Source organism: Formica exsecta, unplaced genomic scaffold (assembly GCF_003651465.1).
Source record: "Formica exsecta isolate Colony F162 unplaced genomic scaffold, ASM365146v1 scaffold3, whole genome shotgun sequence".
Taxonomy (NCBI): Eukaryota; Metazoa; Arthropoda; class Insecta; order Hymenoptera; family Formicidae; genus Formica; species Formica exsecta.
In genome coordinates this window covers 286,662-309,954 of record NW_021850256.1, presented here as the reverse complement: position 1 = coordinate 309,954, position 23,293 = coordinate 286,662, and the positions used below count along the sequence as shown (strand labels likewise).

At 43.4% G+C, this 23,293-nt stretch overlaps 1 protein-coding gene across 2 annotated transcripts in view; it reads left to right on the top strand.

The window, feature by feature from the left end:
* Nucleotides 1–23,275, top strand: part of LOC115237576 (cell wall protein DAN4-like) — a 55,054-nt gene extending 31,779 nt beyond the window's left edge. For both annotated transcript variants that reach the window (XM_029810710.1, XM_029810711.1), the window contains exons 3-4: nt 18,834–18,986; nt 21,455–23,275. In XM_029810710.1, coding sequence (XP_029666570.1) covers nt 18,834–18,986; nt 21,455–22,447 — 1,146 coding nt within the window. In that variant the 3' untranslated portion in view covers nt 22,448–23,275. The remainder of the gene's footprint in view (nt 1–18,833; nt 18,987–21,454) is intronic.
* The last annotated feature ends 18 nt before the right edge of the window (nt 23,276–23,293 follow it).

Here is a 23,293-nt window from a genome sequence, read left to right as displayed (position 1 = left end):
TATATATATATATATATATATATATAGTGTAGAGGAATTAGAGAAGGAAAACGGTAGGAAAAAAGCAAGAGCGCGCGCGAGAGAGAGACAGAAAAACAAGTGGCCGACGATGTGATGAGAAATCGCAGTGCAGAGTGGTTGGCGAAGAGAGAGCGAACTCGGATAAAACGGATGCGCCGCAAATCCGCCCGCGTATAAGCGAGTTAGAAGCTCGGAGTCGTCGGTGGCGGCGGTGGTCGAGATAAAGAGCAGCGGAAGCGGAATGTGTGGAAGGAGAGACCGAGAGGAGAAGAGAGACGAAGGAACGGAAAGCGTATGCACGGGCCGGCTGCGTCCGGAAAGAGGCAGTACTGTACTCCAGCTATCCACGGTCCAAAGCGCCGCACGGACGTAGCGAACCGCGCGAAGGAAAAAGAAAAAGAAAAAAAAAAAGGAAGAAGAGACGCTCTCTCGCGCACTATCTGGCTATAAGATAAAGACGGCGAGACGACGTAATGGGTCGTCGTAGGCGCGAGGTTTGCGTGTAATTGGATTCATCCCCCAGGCGTTAAACGCGTCCTGCGTCCTTCCGCTCTCCTTCTCCTCCTCGCACTTTGCCGTCCCTCGGTTAAACCTCGAGGTGCGAACCCCTGCTGTCGTCCGTTCCCCTCTCGCTCCCGTTCCCCTTCCCCATCTCCCCCGTCTCCATCTCCCGCTCGCCTCTCGACCGAATTAACCCCGCACTATCGCGAGACAGGCGACACGAGGAGGAGGCGAGCGGCGTGGCGGGTGCGAGAGCCGAGAGCCACTCTGCCGTCGCCTTCGCTCTTATCTTCGTAACTTTTCCGCGGTTGCACCCGCCGACGTCCCTCGGTGCTTTCCCTGTCCCGCGCGCTCCGTCCTATCTACCTTAACGTGCGAAATTTCCAACTTCCGCCGCCGCGGCGGGTCGTAAAACTCACGGTAGTCGCGGGAGCCCGGCTTTAAGTTAAAGAGCTAGAGAGAGAAACAAGTGCGATAGGGGGGAGAAGAGGAAGGAGGAAACATCGCGTGCGAGCGAGCTCGATGAAAATAGGGCTTCGTGCGTGATAAGAGAGAGAAAGAAAGAGCGCTTAGCGCTTGAGTCGCGTGAGTTCTAGAGTATGTACTCTGGCGCCGAATCGAAACGGATGCGAAAGATTACATTGCGCGTGACTAGTCTTGGAGTCGCTCGTGGATAATCCTCAACGTGGACGCGTAACGCGCCGTTTGCAGGCGTGAATGACATTAGATCACTGTATTTAAAAGTTCGTTAACCAACTTGAGTTTTCCGGTTGCCCGTTCTTTGCATCGTAGAGATCTCGACTCTTACTACTTTCTCTTTTTCGCCAGTCCCCTCCCTTCCCCGCGTGCTTTTATTAATTATAGATTAGTAATGGAAACTATCGAAACTGGTTGGCGAACTTCAGTCCCTGGTGTGATGTTGCGATGCTAAAACATTTCTTAATGATAAATCCCATAATCAATCGTTGAATTAAAATTTCGAAATTTGAAAGCTTTGTTTCATGGCGAAGCGCAAGTAATTTTCATAGTGAAGACATATGATATTTGACCTCGTATAATTCCAGCAAAATAAAAACGATGTTTGTTCAGGATTTGTTGAACTCTAAAGCGAAGTTCTAAATATGTACAATCTCGGAAGCCTATATCTCACATGGCTATTGTAAAACGCCGCTGGATCGACGGCGACGAATCCCTCTTTGAAATCCGAACCGGCGTTGATACCGAACGCTTTCCAAACGATCGATTCGGGTGAACGGGCGTACGTGATCCTCGGGTACACCCAGTATAATCATCATGCCGTTCGCGGGACCGTTCAGTGGCTCTGGGCTTTTAGCGGGCGACGATCGGCCAGCTGGTGTGTCGTCGATTCACCGATACAGGGAAGCCAAGCTGGGAAAAGAGCCGAGCGTGGCCGATGTAGAGGGATTCGGGAAAAGGGGTTGTGCAAAAGCGAACGAGAGAGTGAGAAAAAGAGAAGAATTATCCAACGAAGAGAGAGAGAGAGAGAGAGAGACAGCTAGAGGATGCGGTAGAGAGAAAAGGAAGGAAAAAGCGAGAGACGCAAAATTCAGAGCTTGGCTCAAAGATGCCGTTCGCGGGACCGTTCAGTGGCTCTGGGCTTTTAGCGGGCGACGATCGGCCAGCTGGTGTGTCGTCGATTCACCGATACAGGGAAGCCAAGCTGGGAAAAGAGCCGAGCGTGGCCGATGTAGAGGGATTCGGGAAAAGGGGTTGTGCAAAAGCGAACGAGAGAGTGAGAAAAAGAGAAGAATTATCCAACGAAGAGAGAGAGAGAGAGAGACAGCTGGAGGATGCGGTAGAGAGAAAAGGAAGGAAAAAGCGAGAGACGCAAAATTCAGAGCTTGGCTCAAAGCGGCGCGGCTCTGCCCGGTTTGGCTTGGCCCGGCTCGGCCTCGTGCTCGACCCTGCCTGGCCTACAGCGCCTCCTCCTCGTCCTCTTCGTCTCTTCTCTCCCTCCCCCTCCCCCCCGAACCCCGCTACACCCTTTCCCCTCTTCCCTACCTCCTCTCCTGCAATTTCCAACTCGTCTTCCTTCTCTCTCGCTAGAATGCCGAACGCGGGCGTCTGGTTAATGAGGCGCACGCACACACGCCCGCGCGCACGCGCAGTCCGCTCGTCATCGTTCCCCTGCGTCGTCCCCCTGCTTTGCCGCCCGTCTCCCTCCTTCGACGTTTCCCTCCGCTACCGCCCGCTTCTTTCTCTCCTCCGTCGCCGCCGCCGCCGCCGCCGTCGCGGCCTCGAACACAATGCGCCACGTCGCGCTGCCTAGGCGTTACGGTAATGACATACTCCCACATGCATGCGCGCCGTCCGATATCGCACCATCTACTAGCAACAGCAGCGGCAGCGGTAGCAGCAGCGGCGGCGGCAGCGACAGCATCCGCGGTAGCAGCTGCAGCCGGCTGCCGTTGCCCGCCAGGAAGCTACCGCGAGCAAGCGACGAGAGCGGTGATTGATCGCGCCGCCAAATCGCGCGGCTATCACATAACCCACGATGAAAACTGACGTCGCGATTTTTCGAGGATTTCTTTTTTCTATTTTTCTTTTAGAACAATATATTTTATGCGAAATAATCGATCGACCGACTTCGCGACTCATAAGGCACGTGAAACGCTCTTAAGTTCATTGAACGCGATGGACTTGGGTGATAAACTTGATTAAATTTTGTCATGGTCTAAATACTAAGTGGAGGAATGAATTAGAAATTTTTAGCGTTTAGGGAAAAATGCGTGCTGTATTTCGTACAACAGTTCCGGTGGATGAAGACAAATGTAGTGGAACGTGAAAACGATCTATATAAAAATATCAAGCGCAGAACATTTCGCAACACTTTACAGCATATCTCCGCATTAAATATTTTTTTCGCTAAAAGAAACTTTTTCGACGCATGAAATAAATACAATGTAGTTGAAGCGACCGTAGAGTTTGTTAAACTTCGGATATTTAAACTGCTATTGTTATCGTTTCGGACGGTTGTAGCGAGTTTATCGATGCCGAGAGAGGGGAGCATTTAAAATCCGTGGAAAGACACTTCGATCCACTGATATTACGTACCGATCGATACTAGTCTGTACTGGATCGGTTATAAGTCCAGAGGGACCGATATTCCCGTATGCAATCAGATATCGTAGTACCTAGCAACAGCTATATACCAATGACGGCGGCGGCAACAGCATCACATATCGATACAGCTGACTATTTGAAGATAGGAAGCTATTCCACGGATCATTTAATATGCCTAATCTTAACGATGAAACAATCGAGATCAAATGTTCTCGCACAAACAAATAGTATCTCATCTTGTTCACCACATCTTTTTAATCATAAAACAGACATCTAATGTGCGTATTGATTGTTTCAGTCATTGGTTCCAAGACATATTTTCGAACTCCATTTTTATCAGCTATTGATCCTTGATCGTATAGATGAAATTCTAATTACTGTGAACAAATCTAGATTCTAACTAATAAACAAATATATAAGCAATACATTTGTTAATTTTAATCGGAGAATTAAAAACGTCTCGACTCTATATGATTTGGATAAAGATTTTAAAAAATATACATATATCATAATACATAAATAATATCTATATGTGACATATCCTCTCTCTCTCTCACTCTCTTGTTCTCTCACAGTCCAATTGCGGTTTCTATTGCATTCTGATTCCATTTTTCCGCGGTATTTTCCGTTGGTCGTCTCGCGGCGGTCGTATCGTAGCGCCGAGCGGGAGCATAAAGGCCGCGATAACATTGGAAAGCGGAAAAACAAAGCGTGCGGCGTAGAGTAAGCGAACGGCTGATGCCGCGGCGAGAAACGCGAGTAAGAGAGAAAGAAGAAGAGAGCGAAATGCATTGCGCGAGCGCGCGAATAGACGGATAACCGAGGCCTTTTGTGGAGAGGAGGCGCGCCGCGGCTTTTACATCTTCCGAGTCGTTTCCATCAATTTTTCAAATCATGCGCGAGCGAAACCCCTGGCCCTCTTCCCCTCTTCCCTCAAGTACCGTGCCCGGGAATCCGTGTCGGTACGTATCATGCGACTCGCCGCGCACGCGAGAATCTCTCTCTCTCTCTCTCTCTCTCTCTCTCTTCCTCTTAACGCCGCGCATGCCGCGAACGGCGCGCAACAGCTACCGTTTTACTGGAGAGGAGAGGAGAGGAGAGGAGAGATCCCCGAGACCGGATAACGAGATATAGGCGAAGCCACTTCCGAAGCTGCGCAACTTGGACGCATCGAACACGCCCGATGATCGCGCGTCGGCTTTCCCTATTCAGGCGACGGCTGGATATTTCCGGCGCGATGTTAACCGCGCAAAATGTGCGCTCGCACATTTCGGGTTCAATTATGGTCGCGTGTTTGAGTGAATAGGAAGCGAAAGATCCTATGAAGATTTATGTATCGGGGACACTAATGCGTTTTACGATCAGTTTCTTTCTCTTATCCGGGTAAACTTTCTTCGATTTTCCTCTCATATTGGCTTTTAATATAGATTTCGTTTAGATTGCACGAACTGTTAGAGCTATCGTGATGAATAGAAGCATTCTGTTTAGAATGTTGATGATAACGATGGTAATTATATATTTTATCGATCATTATATTGACGCGTATATAATTTCTATCTTGTCGGGTTGCTGTGGGTTTTATGTCTGATCAAACTGGGTGCGAAATGATATTAATGCTGTAATTGATTGGCGCTTTTATAATGAAATGACATAAATGAGAGCAACTTTCAACGGTTTCACCGTTCCATATATTATACGCACACATACGCGTATACCGATTATGCGCATTATACGGGCGATGGGTTTATGGCGTATACTCATGGGATGACATGTGCCCTTTAATCCTGCGATAGACATCCGTGTATTACATTTGTAATTCAATAATTAAAACAAAGATTGAAGATTGTACAGGTGTCAAAGCTTTCTTTTAGCACGTACTGTGCTCGACGATTTCATGAATATCTTTGTGAATCGAAATTTTGCAAAGTCATGAGAGTAAAATGACAAAATATGTCAAAAAAAAAAAAAGAAAATGGTAAAATATTCATAAATTACATTTTAATGAAATATATTTAAAAAAATGATCACACACATAGACGATATATAAATGTTACAACTTAAAGAAAAGTCTTATTATTCTTTCTTATTATAAAGATTATAACAAGAGGAGTGTATATAATGTATAATATATTGCACCTAATTATCCGAAATATCGCAAGCGCTATTTCACAATGATTAGAAATACCGACGAGTGTCTTTAACGCGACGCGTTAATCACACTCGTGATTCGCTTTATCGAAAATCTGTTTGGAACGAGCTAGTGAACGAGCGGTCTGACGAGATTTACTCGCGATTTACGGCAATAAGGAATTATTAGCCGGCTTGTCTCGCTGGAGAGAGACTCCTGGATTACACACGTACGTCGAATGGGAAAGCGTGTGTGACGCGGCATCAGCCGTGGAGAGCGGACAGCAGGACGGGAACACCATCGAATTCGAAGCGACGAGGCTCGATGCGTGACACGGTAACGCAAACAGAAATCCGACACGCCAGGCGGACAGAGAGGTCGGACGGACGAACGGACGACGCTGGGGGGTTGGGAGAGTGTTCCGGGAGGAAGGGAGGGATGAATCGGGTAGACAGACGGCGACAGAGAGAACGAGCGCTGCGGGGGTGGACGAGAGGGGGCTTATATCGTTTGCGTTGACTGCGGATCGTGCTCTCTACCCCGTGGTCTCCGGCTTCCAATGTCGACGAGGGTGGAAACGCGAGCTCGTACCACAGTGGAGATCCTCTCCTCTTTTTCGCTCTTTTTTTGTCGCTAACCATAGGAGGACACGCAAACACGCGCACTCGCTTGATGAATGAAAGAGACGGAGAGATTAAAATAAGAGAGAGAGAGAGAGAAAGAGAAAGAATTAGAGCGGGGAGGACAGAAGCGCGGTCACTTCCGTAATACGTTTGTCGCCCCGCCGGCGTTTTCACGTAAATCGGGGTTGAACAACGGGAACCCGTCCCTCGTGATTCGCTATCGACGGGCTGCTGGGAAACCGCCAGCTGCCAACTGACTTCGCTTTTAAGTACCGTAAGATAGGGGTAAGATTGCACCAACGGGACTGACTTTATTATGATAGATGTATGGCAATTTTAAGGATTAATTTTCCACATTGTCGAAAACAATTTTGAAAAATCGATCAAAATTTCAAGTATTCAGTTTTCACTCGAAATCGATGATGTTAATATATAATTTCAAAAAAAATTATATAAAACTATCTTATATAATACTTTCTGTTTTAAATGGTTAAAAAAATATAGAATTTTCATAAATTATTACGTGAAAGCATAGATCTCGATATAGACAAATAACTAATAAATAATGAAAATTTCGTGTATCTCGAATCTATTATTTTCTTGATAAATAACTTCTATCAATCGCAATCTTAACTCCTAAGTTCACATAACAAGAATTTCGCAATCCAATAAAAAATCTCCGAAATATTCGCTGGCATTGATATTATCTAGGATAGTACATATAACGCTTATGTCTTTCGATGACTAATCAGACGATTTCGAGATATCTCAGAATATCACAGGATATTTCCACAAACGGCAGTTCCCTCTTTCTCCTTCTGGCACATCGCGAGATTCTACCGCATTACCGTAAACTTTCGGTCCTAAATGTTTCGGCTCGAAAGAAATGGCGGATTCCATATTCGGAAAGTTCCTGGTACCGTTCCAAAATTGCGAATTCATCCGTACCAGACGCAGTCTAAGAGTTCGCGACCCTTTCTTCCGTCGGCGGATGACCCCGTTGACTCCTGCAAATAATCCGCAAATCAATGCTATTCAATTCTTTCGATTCAATTAGCGTTATCATGTCGGAAACTTTGACTTATACAAGTTGTATCTGTGAAACAACTCTTCTTTCATTTTGCGTTAAGACCTTTATATATAATATATTTGAGGCTTTTAACTATCGTTATTACTTAATGCAATAATCAATTTCCATTATTTACAGCGTTTTATAAAAGAATTGAAAATTGTGTAATTTGTGCCAAACATAACATGAAGATTTTGTTCATTATTACATTTAGTCCGTTATCGTTATTCTTATTTGACCTATGAAAAAGCAAACTTTACCCTAAAAAATGGAAATATAGATTATACTTACAGATGCATTTTGCATCAAAGCGTGCTATCAATCACGAATATACTATATCGTCGGTCAACTCATCGATTTCCAATATTTAGCTACTAATTAGAACCTGCAGGCCGCATCAGAATGGCGACATATTTCGATAAAGTATGCCGAGAAAATAGAAATACAAGTAGAAATGCAAAAATAGTTACTCATTTTTTATCAGAATACATTCTTAATCAATCAGGAATAGCATTCGATATGAAGCCGTTAATTAGAAATATGTATGAATCGCTTCTCTTTGCTGGAGAATAGCAATCTTTTCGATGAGATACGTTATAAAGTAGAGGTATAAAAAAAAAAAAAATTCCAGTGCATTATATTCTTCATCTTTTCTATACATATTTTCAAGCGACTGTGAACGTTATGTCATCGATTTCGAATCGTTAATTAGACTCGATCGACGCGATTAGCGACATTTGCGATGAGTGACGTGTCCAAGAAATAGAAACAGACGCGCGTCATTGATGAGTCGCGCTTTACCTTTTACCGAGACACACGGCTCTTAATCGACCGCGGAGTACTATATCGGCGCGGCGGACACGCCGTCATCGATTTCCGATATGGAGCCGCTAATTAGAGCCGGCGGGCCGCGACGCGACGGTCGGAGCGGCGCGATGGGGTTTATCGCAATTCCAGGCGTCGCTGGATATTATATTAGCCGGCCGACCGAGATGGAGAACAGTCTCCGCATAACGCGGTCTCTCCCGCATGATTTAGGTTTCACGCAGTCGGGTCTCTTTAAGCGCGCGCTTTTTACGGTGAGGCTTACGGGCCGGTCGGCAGCTCGGGGGCCTCTCGACGGACTCGCCACGACTCTTTTCACGCGCTCTCGCTATCCCCCTCTGTCTCCCCTCTTGAAATGTCTCATGCTCCGAGTCTCTCTCTCTCTCGTCTCGTATAATGCGCGGCGGCGGTAAGCCGGCTGGCAGCTGCCTGCCTTCCGTGCAACCAACAAGGCTGGCGGCCCGGTCTGGTTGGCCTGTTCCTTCACGGCTCTCCATGCATGGAATCTCCGGAGATTCTCTCCTCCGTCTCCCTACCGTCTCTCCTCCTCCACCATCGCCACACCGTCACTACTTCGTCGTCGCTACTTATACCAACGCTCACCACGTCGCACCGACGGTATCCTTTTTTCCGTCCCGCTCTGTCTCTCTCCTTCCGCGGTTCTCTGTGTGCGTCCTTTTTCCTCTTTCTCTCGAAACATGGATACGGAGTCTCCGCGTGTGTAGTATCTCCTCGTGGCTTCCAGTCTGTCGCGGACTTCATCCTTGTTCCTTCTTTACCTGTCCGTTCTCGTTCTCTCGCTCGCGCCAAGAACTTCCCACTCGTGTTTCCCGTTTTACATCGTTCCCCCTTTAAGCTCCGACTATCCCGCTTGCTCCATTCCGACACCGCAGGCGGCTTCGAGCGACGCCTGCGCGCGAGAGAGAGAGGGGGAGCGCGCTCAGCGAACGCGAGTACGAGGGAGATGGAGCGCGATACGCGTTGGAGAGGAAGAGAGAGAGAGGTCGACGAGAGGTATAGAGTCAGAGAATGCCGAAGTTTGGTCCGCGGCCGTCGTCGCCGAACGAACGGATAAGTATTGTCCGGATCCCGTCCCGCTCCAGGCTTAGGGTCCCGTTTGAAGGCGCAGCTGGGGGGAGGCTCGGGGGGCCTTCCGAGTCAGATATGAATCTTTGTGCCGGGAGGGCGGCCCGCACACTCGACTGCTAACGGCGGGGTGGCACCGTTCTTAGAGAAAGAAGGGGGGAACGAAGGGACGGGAGAGGATCACGACGGCGACGAGCTCGCGTAATAATTTATTCCGTTTAGGCTCGCTGTCAAGTCTCTTCGACGCTGGATTCGGGCCCTTCTTTTCCTCCTCCTCCTCCTCCTTTTTCTCTTCCTCTTCTTCTCCGCGTTCTCTGTCTCTCTCTCCAATTCTTCGAGGCCTGTATGTGCACTTTACGAGCGTATACGCGTACGATCGTCGTGGTTTTCCAAGGTCGAATACGTTGCTCGACGACGTTACCGTGTCCGGTACCGAGAACATACGCATGCCAACGAAAAAGAGAGAAAGAGGGATAGAGAGAGAGGGAGAGAAAGATCTTCTGAAAGTCTCTCGCATACGCTATATCGAGTTCGAGATTCTGTCCTTCTCGTTTCGCGGCCATGGTCGATGCGCGACGAGCACCGGGAGATCCGTGGCAGACTTGGAGCCACGAGGAGATAGATGGAGGATCGTGATCTCTCTTCACGTGTTGAAGGGAGGGAAGAAGATACGGAGCGATCGCGCTTCGTTTCACTTTGCGTCAGCGTGACGGTACATCGAGAGAGCGAACAGCCGATAACGCAACGTCTTCTTGTCGGGAATCGGATGACAGTTTAACGTGACCCCACTCGACGCGATTCAGAACGAAATAATAAACTGCAGCGAGAAATATTACACCGTAAATGGGAAGTTAACTGATACATTAGTATATATATATATATATTTTCCTTGTATATATATATAATTTCTCTCCCTTTATATATTAAAATTATGCCCACACATCTTTATTACATAATATCTATTATTATTATGATTGCATTATCAATTATACAGGATGAGTCATAAGTATGTTTTAAAACTTCATGAGCGTATTCCTGGATAAAAGGGAATAAATGTTCCTATGAATATTAGAAAATGCTTCGTTATCGAAATAAACAATAGATTTCATAACGATTGAGTTTCAGATCAGATTGTTTTTTTTCCACGATGTTGCGTATTTCTGATGTTTTGATTTTGGGATAGTGTTTGTTTATCAACGCCGCTGCTAAGATTCACTGAAAGAAAGGGGAAGGGGGTTTTAATGTAGGCCTTTGTACTTGAATATAATAAGAGATAACATACCTACAATAAAGTCAGTATGCTTGAGGTAGTTCAACCGAGCAGTATTAGTATAGATTCATTAATTTACTGTAACCAGTGTAGAGAATGTTGTGTCCATTATTTCGATAACGAAGTATTTTCGGCCTAATGTTCATCGGAACATTTGTTCATACTTTTTATCCACGCTCACGAAGTTTTAATTTTAAAACATACTTATGTGACTCATCCTATATAATTTACCGAGTTGTCGTATTTCTTGGATCTGATATCACTATCGATCGATACATACATACTAATAGGAAATTCACTATACATTAGTAACGGTTAATTTGGCATTAGTCATGTGAGAGAATTAAGTAGTGAGCTAATGAAGAAGTTAAGATTGTACCATTTTTTTAGGAGAGCTATGAAAGTAATTGTACGTTCGATAGAATACTCTTTGGAATGATGAGTTAAATGCTGATATTTCGCATCGTCATTGTGATTGTACAAAACGTCACGATGAAACGTAATAACGTTGTAATAAAACGCGACCGTTCGTTCATCCCACACGTCGGCTCGACTTTAACGTCGCGGTCATCTGACATTTCGTGACACCGGGTTACGCACACAAGCGCGATACTGCTCATCGGTTATAATTATTCGACCGCCAATTAAACGTGTTAAAGCGTCGGTATTTCGCTCATTCATTTTAGTCACATCACCGTGCAACTTACAATTAGACTCATTCAATGAGACGCGTCGTCTACCGAAATTAAAGCATGACGAGATGAATGCGAAGGAAGGCTCTCAAAAGATTTGGCTTTACTTGATACATTGATCTATACGTTGGCTAGGCTAAGTATTTATAAGTGTTATATAGGAAATGTAGAATTCTATAGAGAAATGTAAAATTAAGAGATTGGTATTTAATTAACGTATCAATCAGTATGTCATGTATTATGAAATTCTTATACTACGAAATATATAATGCTTCTAATTGACAACGCGAGCTGATTTAAGTTTTGGCCCTAATAAATTGCTGGCTATCTCTGAAAAATTTTATTTCCATAAAAATATTTTGATTTAATATTGATAAAGTAAAGGAATACTTTGTTCTTTACGAACTTTCACGCATAAGGTTTCAAATTTTTAATCAAATAATCGTATTTGCAAACACCAGGCGAGATTAAAGAGAATTAGGCAAAAAATGGCATCTTCAACGTACGTGCGGGCGGCATTTCTGGTCGGACGTTTCGGTTTTCCGGGATCGTTCGATTTGCAAGCGCGGCGGACGCGGCTTTTCGGATGATTGGCCGCGCGATCGGCGCGCGATCGGTTTCCGGTCACGGGCCGTCCCGGATTCCAGGTCGGCATGCTGGTGTGAGTTGCCGTTGCCTACCTCCTCTCTTATCGATTCGCGCGCTTCGTCGTCGTCGTCGTCGTCGTTCGTCGTTAGCGATGCGACGAGGAGCCACTCGGACGGACGACTCTCGGGACGACGACGAGTGGTTTTACGAGTGGACAGTTAGGGTCGGCCGAGAGAGCGATGAAAGTTTCCCTCCCGCGTTTCCGCAGAGGGGGGTCCGACGGGCCTTCCCCTCGCGTCGCAACCCGAGCTCGTCCGGTATTCCAAGAAGGTGTCGGGACACTTTATGACAGCTACGATCGCGATAAAGTGGTCCCCGTTACCGACCAAAGTGCTGGAAATGGAGTTTTTGGGAAAACCGTTCTTCATTCCTTTTATCGGTTCAAAAATATTGCTGTGAGGAGAGGTTAATGTACTGCGTCTAAATTGCATTTTCGTAGATAATGCTAATTGCGTCCTCGATTATTGCAGATACTAATACAAGAGAATGGATTTTCTCTTTTTGTCATTTACAATTAGATAAAACACACATTAGCCTTTTGATTGTCATTAGATAACACGCGTCTCGTGTTACAATAAAAATTTAAATTATTAAATGCATTTATATATAATAATATATTCTAAGATTTTCGAGCGATAACGTAAATCTCCGTTATATGTTTCATTTGTCTTGATAAATGTGATAAAATTTAGTAATATTTCTTGATTAAGATATCTGTTTATATGAAAGATATCGGACGGTGGAGTTAAAGTTTTGGAAGATATGGAAGATAAGTGGATGCGATAAAATGTGTACAGTTAGAATGGACGATGCGAAGAAAGTTCTGCTCGCATTTTTCTGTATCGATTTTCTGTAGCATAGTTTGTGGGTGTAACGTGAGTACGCCCGGAGCTAATGGGACGCTTTATGGTGGGTATGACCTCGATAACGCGGTTCGCGGGATGTACCAAGAGAGGTATCGGAAAAATCCACAGTCGGCGCTTTTGGATTTAAAAAGCGCGAATAAAACGGCCGTGGGAAAAATCGTTGTCAGTCAACAAAAATGTGCTTCTGTTAGGACGGACACAAGAGAGGCAGCTGTCATACGATTTACGTAAAGTGATCGCTATATCCGAGCGCGAATTTAATGAGAATTTTAACGACTGCGCGGAAAAAAAAAAAAAAAAAAAAAAAAAAAAAAAAGGGAAAAAGAAAACAACGTGATTAGCGTAGTGCGATTTCGCGCGGCAACGGGAATTGTATCGTCAATAATATGAGACGACATCAATCGCGTGCGCGCTTTGTTCCGCGTGCACGAGCTTGTTGTGAATTATTTCCGCTGCTCGGTGATTCGAGTTACCAAAGAAGCCATGGCCGTTGGAGAAGTTCGAAATTGCTTCGGAGCGATTTCGGAGGATAGATTCGATATTGCGTCTACCCGATTCAAACCGATATCTCTCCGCCCCAATATCGAAATCTGGCTCTCTTTCTATATAATATCTGCTTTTAGATTATAAGGGTATTACGCAGACGCGAAATATTTCGACAAAGTATGTCGAGGAATATTTTCAGTCATACATTCGTACATGTCAAGAACAGTTAACAATATCAGAAATATCTATTTTACATAAAAACCTTGACTTTTTAAATATCTCTTTATAACAATTTCATGATTGCAATAATTGTAATAATGTGACAATGGGGTTGATTTATAATTCTTTTACATTCGCTTCGTTTTTCATCAGTATTGTTTTAACGTTGTATTGAAAATATCTCAAATTTTTATTAAAATATTTACTTGAGACGCAGTTATTATTTCTTTCAAATTTCTGTAAAATTTGCTTGGAGATAAATTTACTTGGAAATCTCTCTGATTTCTTGACAGGATCGAATAAAAAAATCAGAATTTCACGTTATTTAAAAAATCTTGCAGTTATAAGAAGAAGAATATATAATTAATAATAATTATAATAATTTTTCAACGCAAATGCGCGCATAATTTCCTTATTTAACTGTTAATCGAAAATTTCACAATCACTACAATATGGAAAAATGCCGGAAGAAATTCGATTCTCTCCTTCCGGCGAGAAGGCGACCCGAGCGAACCACCGGGGTGTGTCTCGTCACGTCTCTTTGTTCCGTCATCCGATCCCGAATACTTTTTCTCCTCTGATACCAGGTATGACCGCGGTTCAAACCAAAGCTTTTCTTCTCGCAAGTCTCTATCTCTGCTGTTAACACGATCGTCTCCCTTTCTCTCTCTATCTCATCCTCCCATTCCTCTTCTCCGGATTCTCTCTCCGGCGCTGGCATCCTGCGGCACTCAACAGGGGCCGCTCGTTTATCTAAATGGCTACTGGGTGGCCCGGTCTCGACCGTGTCCCGTCCCAACAAACCAAAACTAACCCAATCACACGCCTCCCGGGCTCCAGCGCGTCGAAGAAACGATCCCGACGAGGGCTGATATCCTAAGCTCGGCGATTATTGCGCCAGGACTTCTCGGTACCACGGTTAGGCCTGTCTGTTTGCTTGCCTGCTCGGATCGTCATATTGCCATTGTCGTTATCATCGCCACTTGCCGGGTGAAATGGAGGTAATCCGACCTCGTTGAGAGAATATTTAACGGTCGTTCTCCCCTGACCGCGCGCGCATACACGATGCCGTGCTACTTTCCCGCTGCTTCCTAGTATCATTATTATGCAACGTTATTACGACACCACTTCGGTACTGTTTGAATAGCCGAGACTAGCGCAGAGCGGTCGTCCTCGGCTCATTGATACGCGCTCTCCGAGCGAGACTAAACTCGCGGATCGTGTTTTACAGCCGCTGGCAACGATCGCGATCCTTTCGCGATCCAGCCAAATTATCGTATAAGTAGCGAGCAGTTATATTGCGAAGACATTTCTAATTTCTATATATCGCTGAAGAAAGCGGTAACGTCCTGAAGATCATTCCTCTCGTTTCAAATCTTTTGTTATTGCGATATGAAAGAAAGATTAAATAAAATTGCAATAAATTTAATTAAATATCGCAATAAAAATGAATTTTAGAATCATCTATAAGCATTGTAAATTATACAAACTAGATTATATATATAATGCCAAATATAATATATTTTAAAAATTGCAATTAAACTTTCTCTGTTTCTCACGATAGTCCGCAAACGACGCATTCGTCGGTGAAAACGGAGTTCGCGGAAAACTTTCAAGCATTTAGATAGCTCGTTGATATCTCGAGAACGGAAACATTTGAAAGTACTCGGCGGTGAGAGACGACACGGCCGTTCCGAGCTCTCTTCCTCGGATGCCTCTTTTCGTGCCGAGTGCTCTCGCTGCATCCGTTATCCGCGCCGGAAGAGGAAGCGATTTTCCGCGGATCACCCGGTACATGAATGCTCTCTCCCGCCCGCGCACGAGATTCGCGGCGTCCCGACGCCGGGCGGCGCGACTCCCTCGTGAATTTTTTTAATCCGCTTCGCCGGTTGCCGTGTCGCGCTGTTTTCTCCCCTCGGCATTGCGCTGCCGCGCCGGCAACGTTCGCGTTCGCGTTCGTTTAAAATGCAAACTCGCTCGCGGTCCGCGGGGGCTTTAAAAACAGCCGCTATACCCGGATTTTCGTTGCGCCCGTTCGCGCTATGCCGCCGACGAACTTGGCCCCGCCGAGTCTTGTGCGTCTCATAGGGATTTATGGCGCCGCTGACGCCTTTCTATTCTGGACCGTCTCGTGGAGGAGCATCTCCGCGACGTGTTTTTTCTCCACTGTATCGCTCGTTGCCGATCTTTCCGATCTTTTTTTTTTTGACGAGTTATTCGATTAAAATCAATGACTATACTAGAACAGCAACTGTGATCGAAATTATTTTGGTTTAATCTTAATCATAAACAGATGCCGTGACTTGAACTGTAAATTCAAGATCTTTACTTTTTATTTTGTTAAATTTTCAACTTGATTAAATTTTCTTTTTCATAAAATTACATAGATTTGTAATTTTATGTAGCTTAATGGATTCATCGGAATCATCAAATAAAAGAGTTAAAATTTAAATACTAGCATATAGATAGTAGATAATAATGGAACTTTTATTTCACCTGTAATAATATAATTTTGTTACTTAATTTAACATTGAAAGCAGATATTTGCTGAAGTTTTCCAATTATTCTCTAATTTTTGCAGCGCGAACATTTTTCTACCGCATCGTCTCTTTATATGCGCGAGTATAAGTGTAGCGCAGAATAAATTAGTTGTGTCAGATATTTTACATCTTGCACGATGTAATTATGCAGTCTTTTTTTGAAATTCTTTTCTATCAGATAAAAGAAATTGCATTCTTTTTCGTTAAGTCCGACTTTTTTAACATTTTAGATTTTGAATCTATATCATGTGTCAAGTTCTCCTTATTCGTTATTCTTTTCTATGATTGTGCTTTCTTCGGAAAAAATAGTCCGTATTATAGCTCTAATTACAATTTCACAATTTTTCGTGATCTTGATCATAATCTTCGCAAAAAAGATTAACCATCAAACGGTCATTTATCATTAAGATGAACGCAGGTCTCTGATTTTTGTAAAAAATCAGCTCCATATTTTTAAAATACAAAAAGCCTGTCAGAATACATCTATCTTGAAAATATAGGGCTAATCTCACACAGATCGATCTGTGAAGGCTTTTATTCCGACAAAGACATTCATGACGTAAGCAAGTAAGATCTTTTCTGTTGACTTGACAAAGCCGATAAAGCCAGTTCTATGTTTCTTTAACTGAAGAGGATGTTGATTCAATGGACATTAATACATTAGATGAAGTCTAAATCATTGAAGTACATATATACGTCATGAGCAAAGGTAGGATGAGATGCTTAGCTTGACTATGTAACGCGAAGCAGTACGGAGGGCAGCTCGGATAAAAGGCTAAATTTATCCCGGATAGTCCTTTGAGCCCCTTTGGTGGGCGCCTATCGTATGCGTGTACGCACTTCCGCGTTTCAACCCTCTGATGCACTTAGTGTTCATCGTATCTGAAAGTTATATATGTGTGCATGTGAATATTATATATATAATAACTTTATTAATTTTAAAATTATTCTTTAATTTAAAATAGATTGATGCTATAATATGAAAATTATCGGTATCGTACAAAGATTCTATTTTTCAAAATATGGGAGGATTAATGACTTTCATGGGCATTTCATGACGACAGATGTTACCAATGTGCTTTAAATAATACAGCGAAAAGGCTGACAATTTCGGATTTTTTTATGAAAGAGACAGGCGATTTAAAAATTATATTTTAGAATAGTATTTCGTTTCTATTCGACTTTTTTAATGCATTGCATGATGATGTTCATAAGAAAGCGGCGAAATATCGCATTTAGACTAGACATATATTTGCCAATACAAGACAGTTTCCGGTCTGTTTAACTCTACTTACGAATTTTCCAATAAATGCTCACATATGTGTATTCGTGACATATAATCAAGATAACGTTAGTGTCATCTAATTTCTATTGATCCATTTTCATTCTGTGTCATATATGCTCACTCCCCCAATTTTTATCAAAGCATAAACTCAATTCAAGGCAGTTAATAAATTCTTTTGTAATCGAAGATCGTTTAAATAATGAATTACATTATTATATCTATGATGACATGCGTACTTAATATTTTGGGCGATATTATTAATTCATACAAGCGGAATTTTTTTTCTCGAAAAACCGCTCGCTTTGCGAATATGATCAGCTACGCATCGCTATTGTTATCCCGCTTGACCACAGCCACTTAGCCCGAGCACTAAACTCCACGAGTTCAACTTTACCCTTCAACAGGTGTTTAGGGAAATACAATAATGTCGCGCATGCGCGCCGAACTTCTTGAGGTCGCAAAGTTCGCCGGAACAATCTGACCGCGACCATGCCCGCGGGCGATGCCGGTACTTAGGACGAGATTAATTAAGATTACGCGGGACGCCGCGGTTCTCAACCCGTCCGGATAACCTTAACATGAACAAGTGAATTTCGCGCGGTTAATGAGAAATTTCGTTAATGCGTTTGAGATGGACAACGATAAGACTTAATTTGAAAGACGTCACGTGAAATAAATTCCAAGATTTTAGAACCTCATTTAATCGAAAAGATTCCAGTGTTTGACATATATATTTTATTTTTCATAAGACTACGTTATATATTATTACATATATTAAATATATATCTTGTAATATTCTCACATATATATTTTTATCAATCCTCTATGAGTAAGAATATAAATTGTTTGCGAGAAAAGTTTTACTTTACGATTGCAATTGCATAAATATAAAAATTCATTTTCACAAGACATTAATGACATAGAAGAAAGACTATGATATATTATATCGGTTTAATATATTTTTTGCAGTTTGAGAAAATTTGCAAATATATAAAGCCGAGAAAATTGCAATTATAAATAGTAATTTTTTATATTTACAATATTGAATGAGATCTACCTTATCGATAGCAGATATTACTATTTGGAGAACTCTAACATGATAGTAGCCGATAAAGTAGAGTCGGAGTCAGCGTCGGTAACGAATGATGAACTGAACACGCTTCTCGACTGGCAAATTGAAGGGAAATTGCAAGTTGTGCTCCAGATGCTAGATGGCATTTGAACATAGTATAGCTCTTGCGAATAAAGAGCTTTTTCGTATAAATAAAGATATATACATATATTTACAAAATTTGATATAAACTTTATATAACTTGTTTATATGTTATATCCGCTTTTGTTAATTTCACAGCACTATCATAGTCTTTCTTATCTGGTTTTATTACTAGTAATAGAATAATGTTTTATATTATATGTTATATATAAATTTATTATTCCCCTAATAATAAAACGTATTATATACAATTTCTTTTATCTTATCGTGTTTACAGGCGTTAAATGGTGCCGAAGGTACAGTTCCACCAGGAAGAGTATACAAGAAAGTCGCGATTGTAGAGAACTTCTTCGACATTATCCACGCCGTTCACGTTGATCTCGAAGGACGTCCTGGGAAGCATGCCGGTCAGAAACGCACTTATAGAACGGTAAGAAGAAATTACCTTTAATTTCAGAAAATTTATATTTATATTTATCTTTGAAAATATTTCTCATCGGAAAAACACGTATACGTTTAATATAAAAGCATGCATCTCTTATTATCTTAAAAACAGAAATTTTTTAAATGTCAAATATATGTAAGTGATATAGATTATAACGTGTGTGAAAAAAGAAAATGCACACGACTTTGAAATTAAAGATATAGGTAGAAATGCAGCGATACATTCGTCTTTGCGCATAAACGATTTATGTCAGTTTAATTCAACATGTATTAGACTCGGCGCTAATCGAAGTATCCATCGATCCGCGAACGATCGAATTCTGAATTGGAGTGCTATCGGCAGCAGAGCGCGATGAATTCTTGCATGGTTACTCGCGACACGCGATATTTACCGTTCCCGAAGGAAGAAGGCATCGAGGCGTTCAAGCGTCGAACACTCGATACCACACGTCATCTCACATGTTCCGGCGTGCATTCGCGTAAACCTCTCTTCGGGATATCATATATGTTCTTTTGCTCCGCCTTTCCTTTTCTATCTCGCATCCCCAGCACGTGATCTCTTTCTATCCTTTAACGTCGGCCCCTGCGACCAATCTCCCACTCTTCGCTCTTCCATCCTCTCTCTTCTCTCTCGCTCTCTTTCTCTCTCTTTCTCGCACGCCGCGATCTGCTTGTGATTCAAAACCTCAGGACACTTGTTGCATTGCCTGCTTACTCACACACTCGAGCGTTTGCGCGACGGTGGAACTGTTTTACGTTCAAGTCGGCGTTAGGCGGCGGGATTCATCGGCTCCAGAGGAGCCCGCGTTATGTCACGGCTCGCGTTGCGCAACTCGATACCACCACTATTGCTGCTGCGTTGAGGGTGGTATATTTCGAGTTGTGCTGCTATTACGTAATAAGAGGGTTGCAAGTTGACCAATCCGTACATAGTCCCGTAGTTCACCTTTGACAGTTCGCGTCTTTAACGCGCGTCTATCCAGCATATATTACGATACGCATTACGATGCGAGTTGCATTACGATTCAAAGTTGAAAATCAATCCTCTCACAATATCGTGTAAAGCTACGAAACTTACTAGAATTTTGCTTAAAGGTTTAATCGTTAAAATCATATTCAGGACTCATTTATATCCGTTTATATTTATTACCAAAGTTGTCACAAATTTTTATTTAGAAGTAAAAAGGATAAGAGATAAAAAAGATAAAGAAAGAACATTTCATTTTTTTAATTTACAATTAATCTACAATAATTTGTCTTTGTAATATATTTGAATATATTTTTCAATAAAAAATTGATATTTGTTAAAAGCGATTATCATTTTTTAAATCATATATATTCTATACTATGTTATTGTTTACATTATGGAGAGAAATATATTACATTATTAGATATATTTATCTTTTCACGTTGCGATTATCGTGATACAACAAACTTTTCAAGTTTAAATCGAAGTATCGAAATATCGAACCGCGATAAGTTGTCATATCAATCTAAATACGTTGTTTCGATTTCTCTCCTTTTCTCTTTTTTAACGCTCCTTTTTTTCATTCTGCGACCTCGTCGTGAAGTCTCGGATAAATCTTATCGAATCACCACCCCTTTGGAATCGTGCAGTTACACGCGCACGTACACATCAACCTCTGTCGGTTTTCTCAGCTCTCCGGCGGATCCTCCTTGATTAAGTTATGCCACCCCCTCCTCCCATCTCCTTAGAGAGAAACGTTTCCTATTAAGAGGCGGAGAACATCCCTCCGGCTGAACGCCTTCTCTCGCAGAAGACATCAAAAAGTTCCGTTATACCGACTCGTGAATTTTCCCCGGTGGGCGTCGCGCGTAAAACGACGCCACGTGACGACGATACGCGGAGATGAAAGCGAGAAAGGCCATTCGCGTGAACATTAATACGTCAATTGACGATGTTGCAATTGCGTATTATTGCACGAACGTGGGTGCGATGCTTGAGTCGCATGGAATTGCTTAATTGCTTGATCGACGGTGTTCGAATGTAACAATGTCGCGAAGTAATGTATGAGAAATTAGACACGGAGAACGGCAATCTGGTCAATGCGCGCTATCTCGATAGATCTCGCCGATATCTTTGTTGCATTTTCAGTATCACTTAACGATTTATTAAACCTATACAATTCATACAATGAGGTTTTTAGAAGATCACCTGTAATTATATTTTAAAGTTCTTTGTATAAAATTATTTTCCCGCAAGAGTGTTTTCATCTATGATGATCGCATCAACAATAGAAGTTGATCTATTCTCATCTCTTGTTCTGAAACTAGATTACAATAGAAATTAAATTTAAATGTTTTTAAAATTAAAATAATAGTATGGTACTTTTTAAAATTAACGTATTGGAACGATTATATAAATGAGAGTCGTAGATATTTTTAAGTCTGAGCCGTTCTAAAAAATGCGTTTTTTTTTTCTCTCTGTTACAGATTACAGAAACGTATGCATTTCTACCCCGAGAAGCGGTAACGCGATTTCTGCTGGGCTGCACGGAATGCCAACGTCGTCCGCGGACGCCCAGTCCAACGAACTTATCCAATCAGTCGCAATCCACGGCTACGACGTTGGCGTCGACGCCAACCCCTCCGAGCCCGAATCGCGGTGGTAGCAACGCCGCTCTCGCGACCTCGTCGTTATCGTCGTCCTCGACGGTGCAGAGTAATTCCAAGTCGCGCGATAGCAGTCACCACGCGCCGTCAGAGGCGAAGAATTTGCACAATTATAGGCATCAGAAGCAGCACAAGAGCAGCGGCGTGGCTGCGACAGATAAACTCGAAAAGGACAAGGATGAGAAGTACAATCCGCTGAGTATCACGAACCTACTGAAGAAAGAACCGGCAAACGGTGGTTTTCTCGCCAATTCGGACGCTCTGCCGGAATCGAGAAGGACGCCGGAGTCGGACCGAGCGAGTTCGAGGAGCTCGGCATCGTCGAAGAGGAAGCGGATGCTGCCGGAGGGACGTACGCCCTCGCCTCAACCCAGCCAGCCGTTGCCGAGGCCCTGGAGTCCCGGGCTGGATCCCAAGAACACGCCCATCGACTATAGCCTCCCCATCACGACCTCGTACTTAAAGCATCAGCAAAGGCTACTCCAGGCGGAGAAGAGCAAGGCCGCCGCTAATGCGGGAAAGGAGACGTTTGAGATATCGGAGCCCAAGACCATTGTGACGCCGCTTGTCGAGGAAACGGAGAGCGCCGAGAAGGAGAGATACTCGCCGGCTACCGGTCTGATCGACACGAACCTCAATCTACTAGCGACTATTCAGCACCTCCATTGCCAAGTGATGTTGGCGCTCACCGAGCGACTGAGACCATCGATCGCGAGTCCTTTAGTTCTGCCATCGACGCCGACAAATGTTCTCGCGGGCTCGATGATGATGGGCACGGAAGTGTCAATCCAAACAGGAGAGAATCATTTGTAAACTGATTGGCGCGAAGACAGAATTGTTGAGAGTGGTGTGATCTGGTTAACGGCTTTTCTGAGAGATGTGTGAAGGTTACTAAACTATGATCGAGATGAAAAATTGATATCTTTGCGACCAGGACTATTTGCGTCGATAATATCGACTGGTCGGAGGCAATCTCGTCGATCATTCATTCCAGATGAGTGTTTCTCGATAAAAAAATCGGCTCGCTTTTTAAAGTCAGACGATGGACGTCTGAAATTCTAACAAAGGTAATAAAATTTCTTTTATTTGCGTTTTTGACACAATCGAAACAACCAATATAAGATTTCTTGTACAAAATGTCGATCACGGTGGCTCCCTTTATCTTTAATTCGTTCTTGAATATGTATCCGATTGACGCATGTTTGCGAACGCGATTCACCCTCGTCTCGTCTTCCATCAGCGAAACGATAGATGGACGCAATTACATATTGAACCGGACGGGATCGATTATTGTTGTCGCGCTCATGTCACACATTTCATCCGATCGAGCCGGTTGCCGCTGCTGCTTGCTTGCGTCCGACGCTAGTCGGTGCCCGATATAGACGACGGGCCAAGCGAGCGGGATAATTTCCGAGTCTGTCGAAATACGGGTCGATGTGTCAGGGATTCGCGCGCCGCCTCCTCTATGTCCGATATTTAGGGATCCGTTACGCGGAGAGCGGATCTCGCGATATTTGCTCGCCGCCGGACTCGACTCCGATCGATCCATCCAGGCGGAGCAAAAGCGGCACAGTCCGCGCGGCGACACCGCGAAGGTCCTGAATATTCAACGAACCAACGAGATAGAGAAGAGAGAGAGAGAGAGGGAGAAATAGGGAA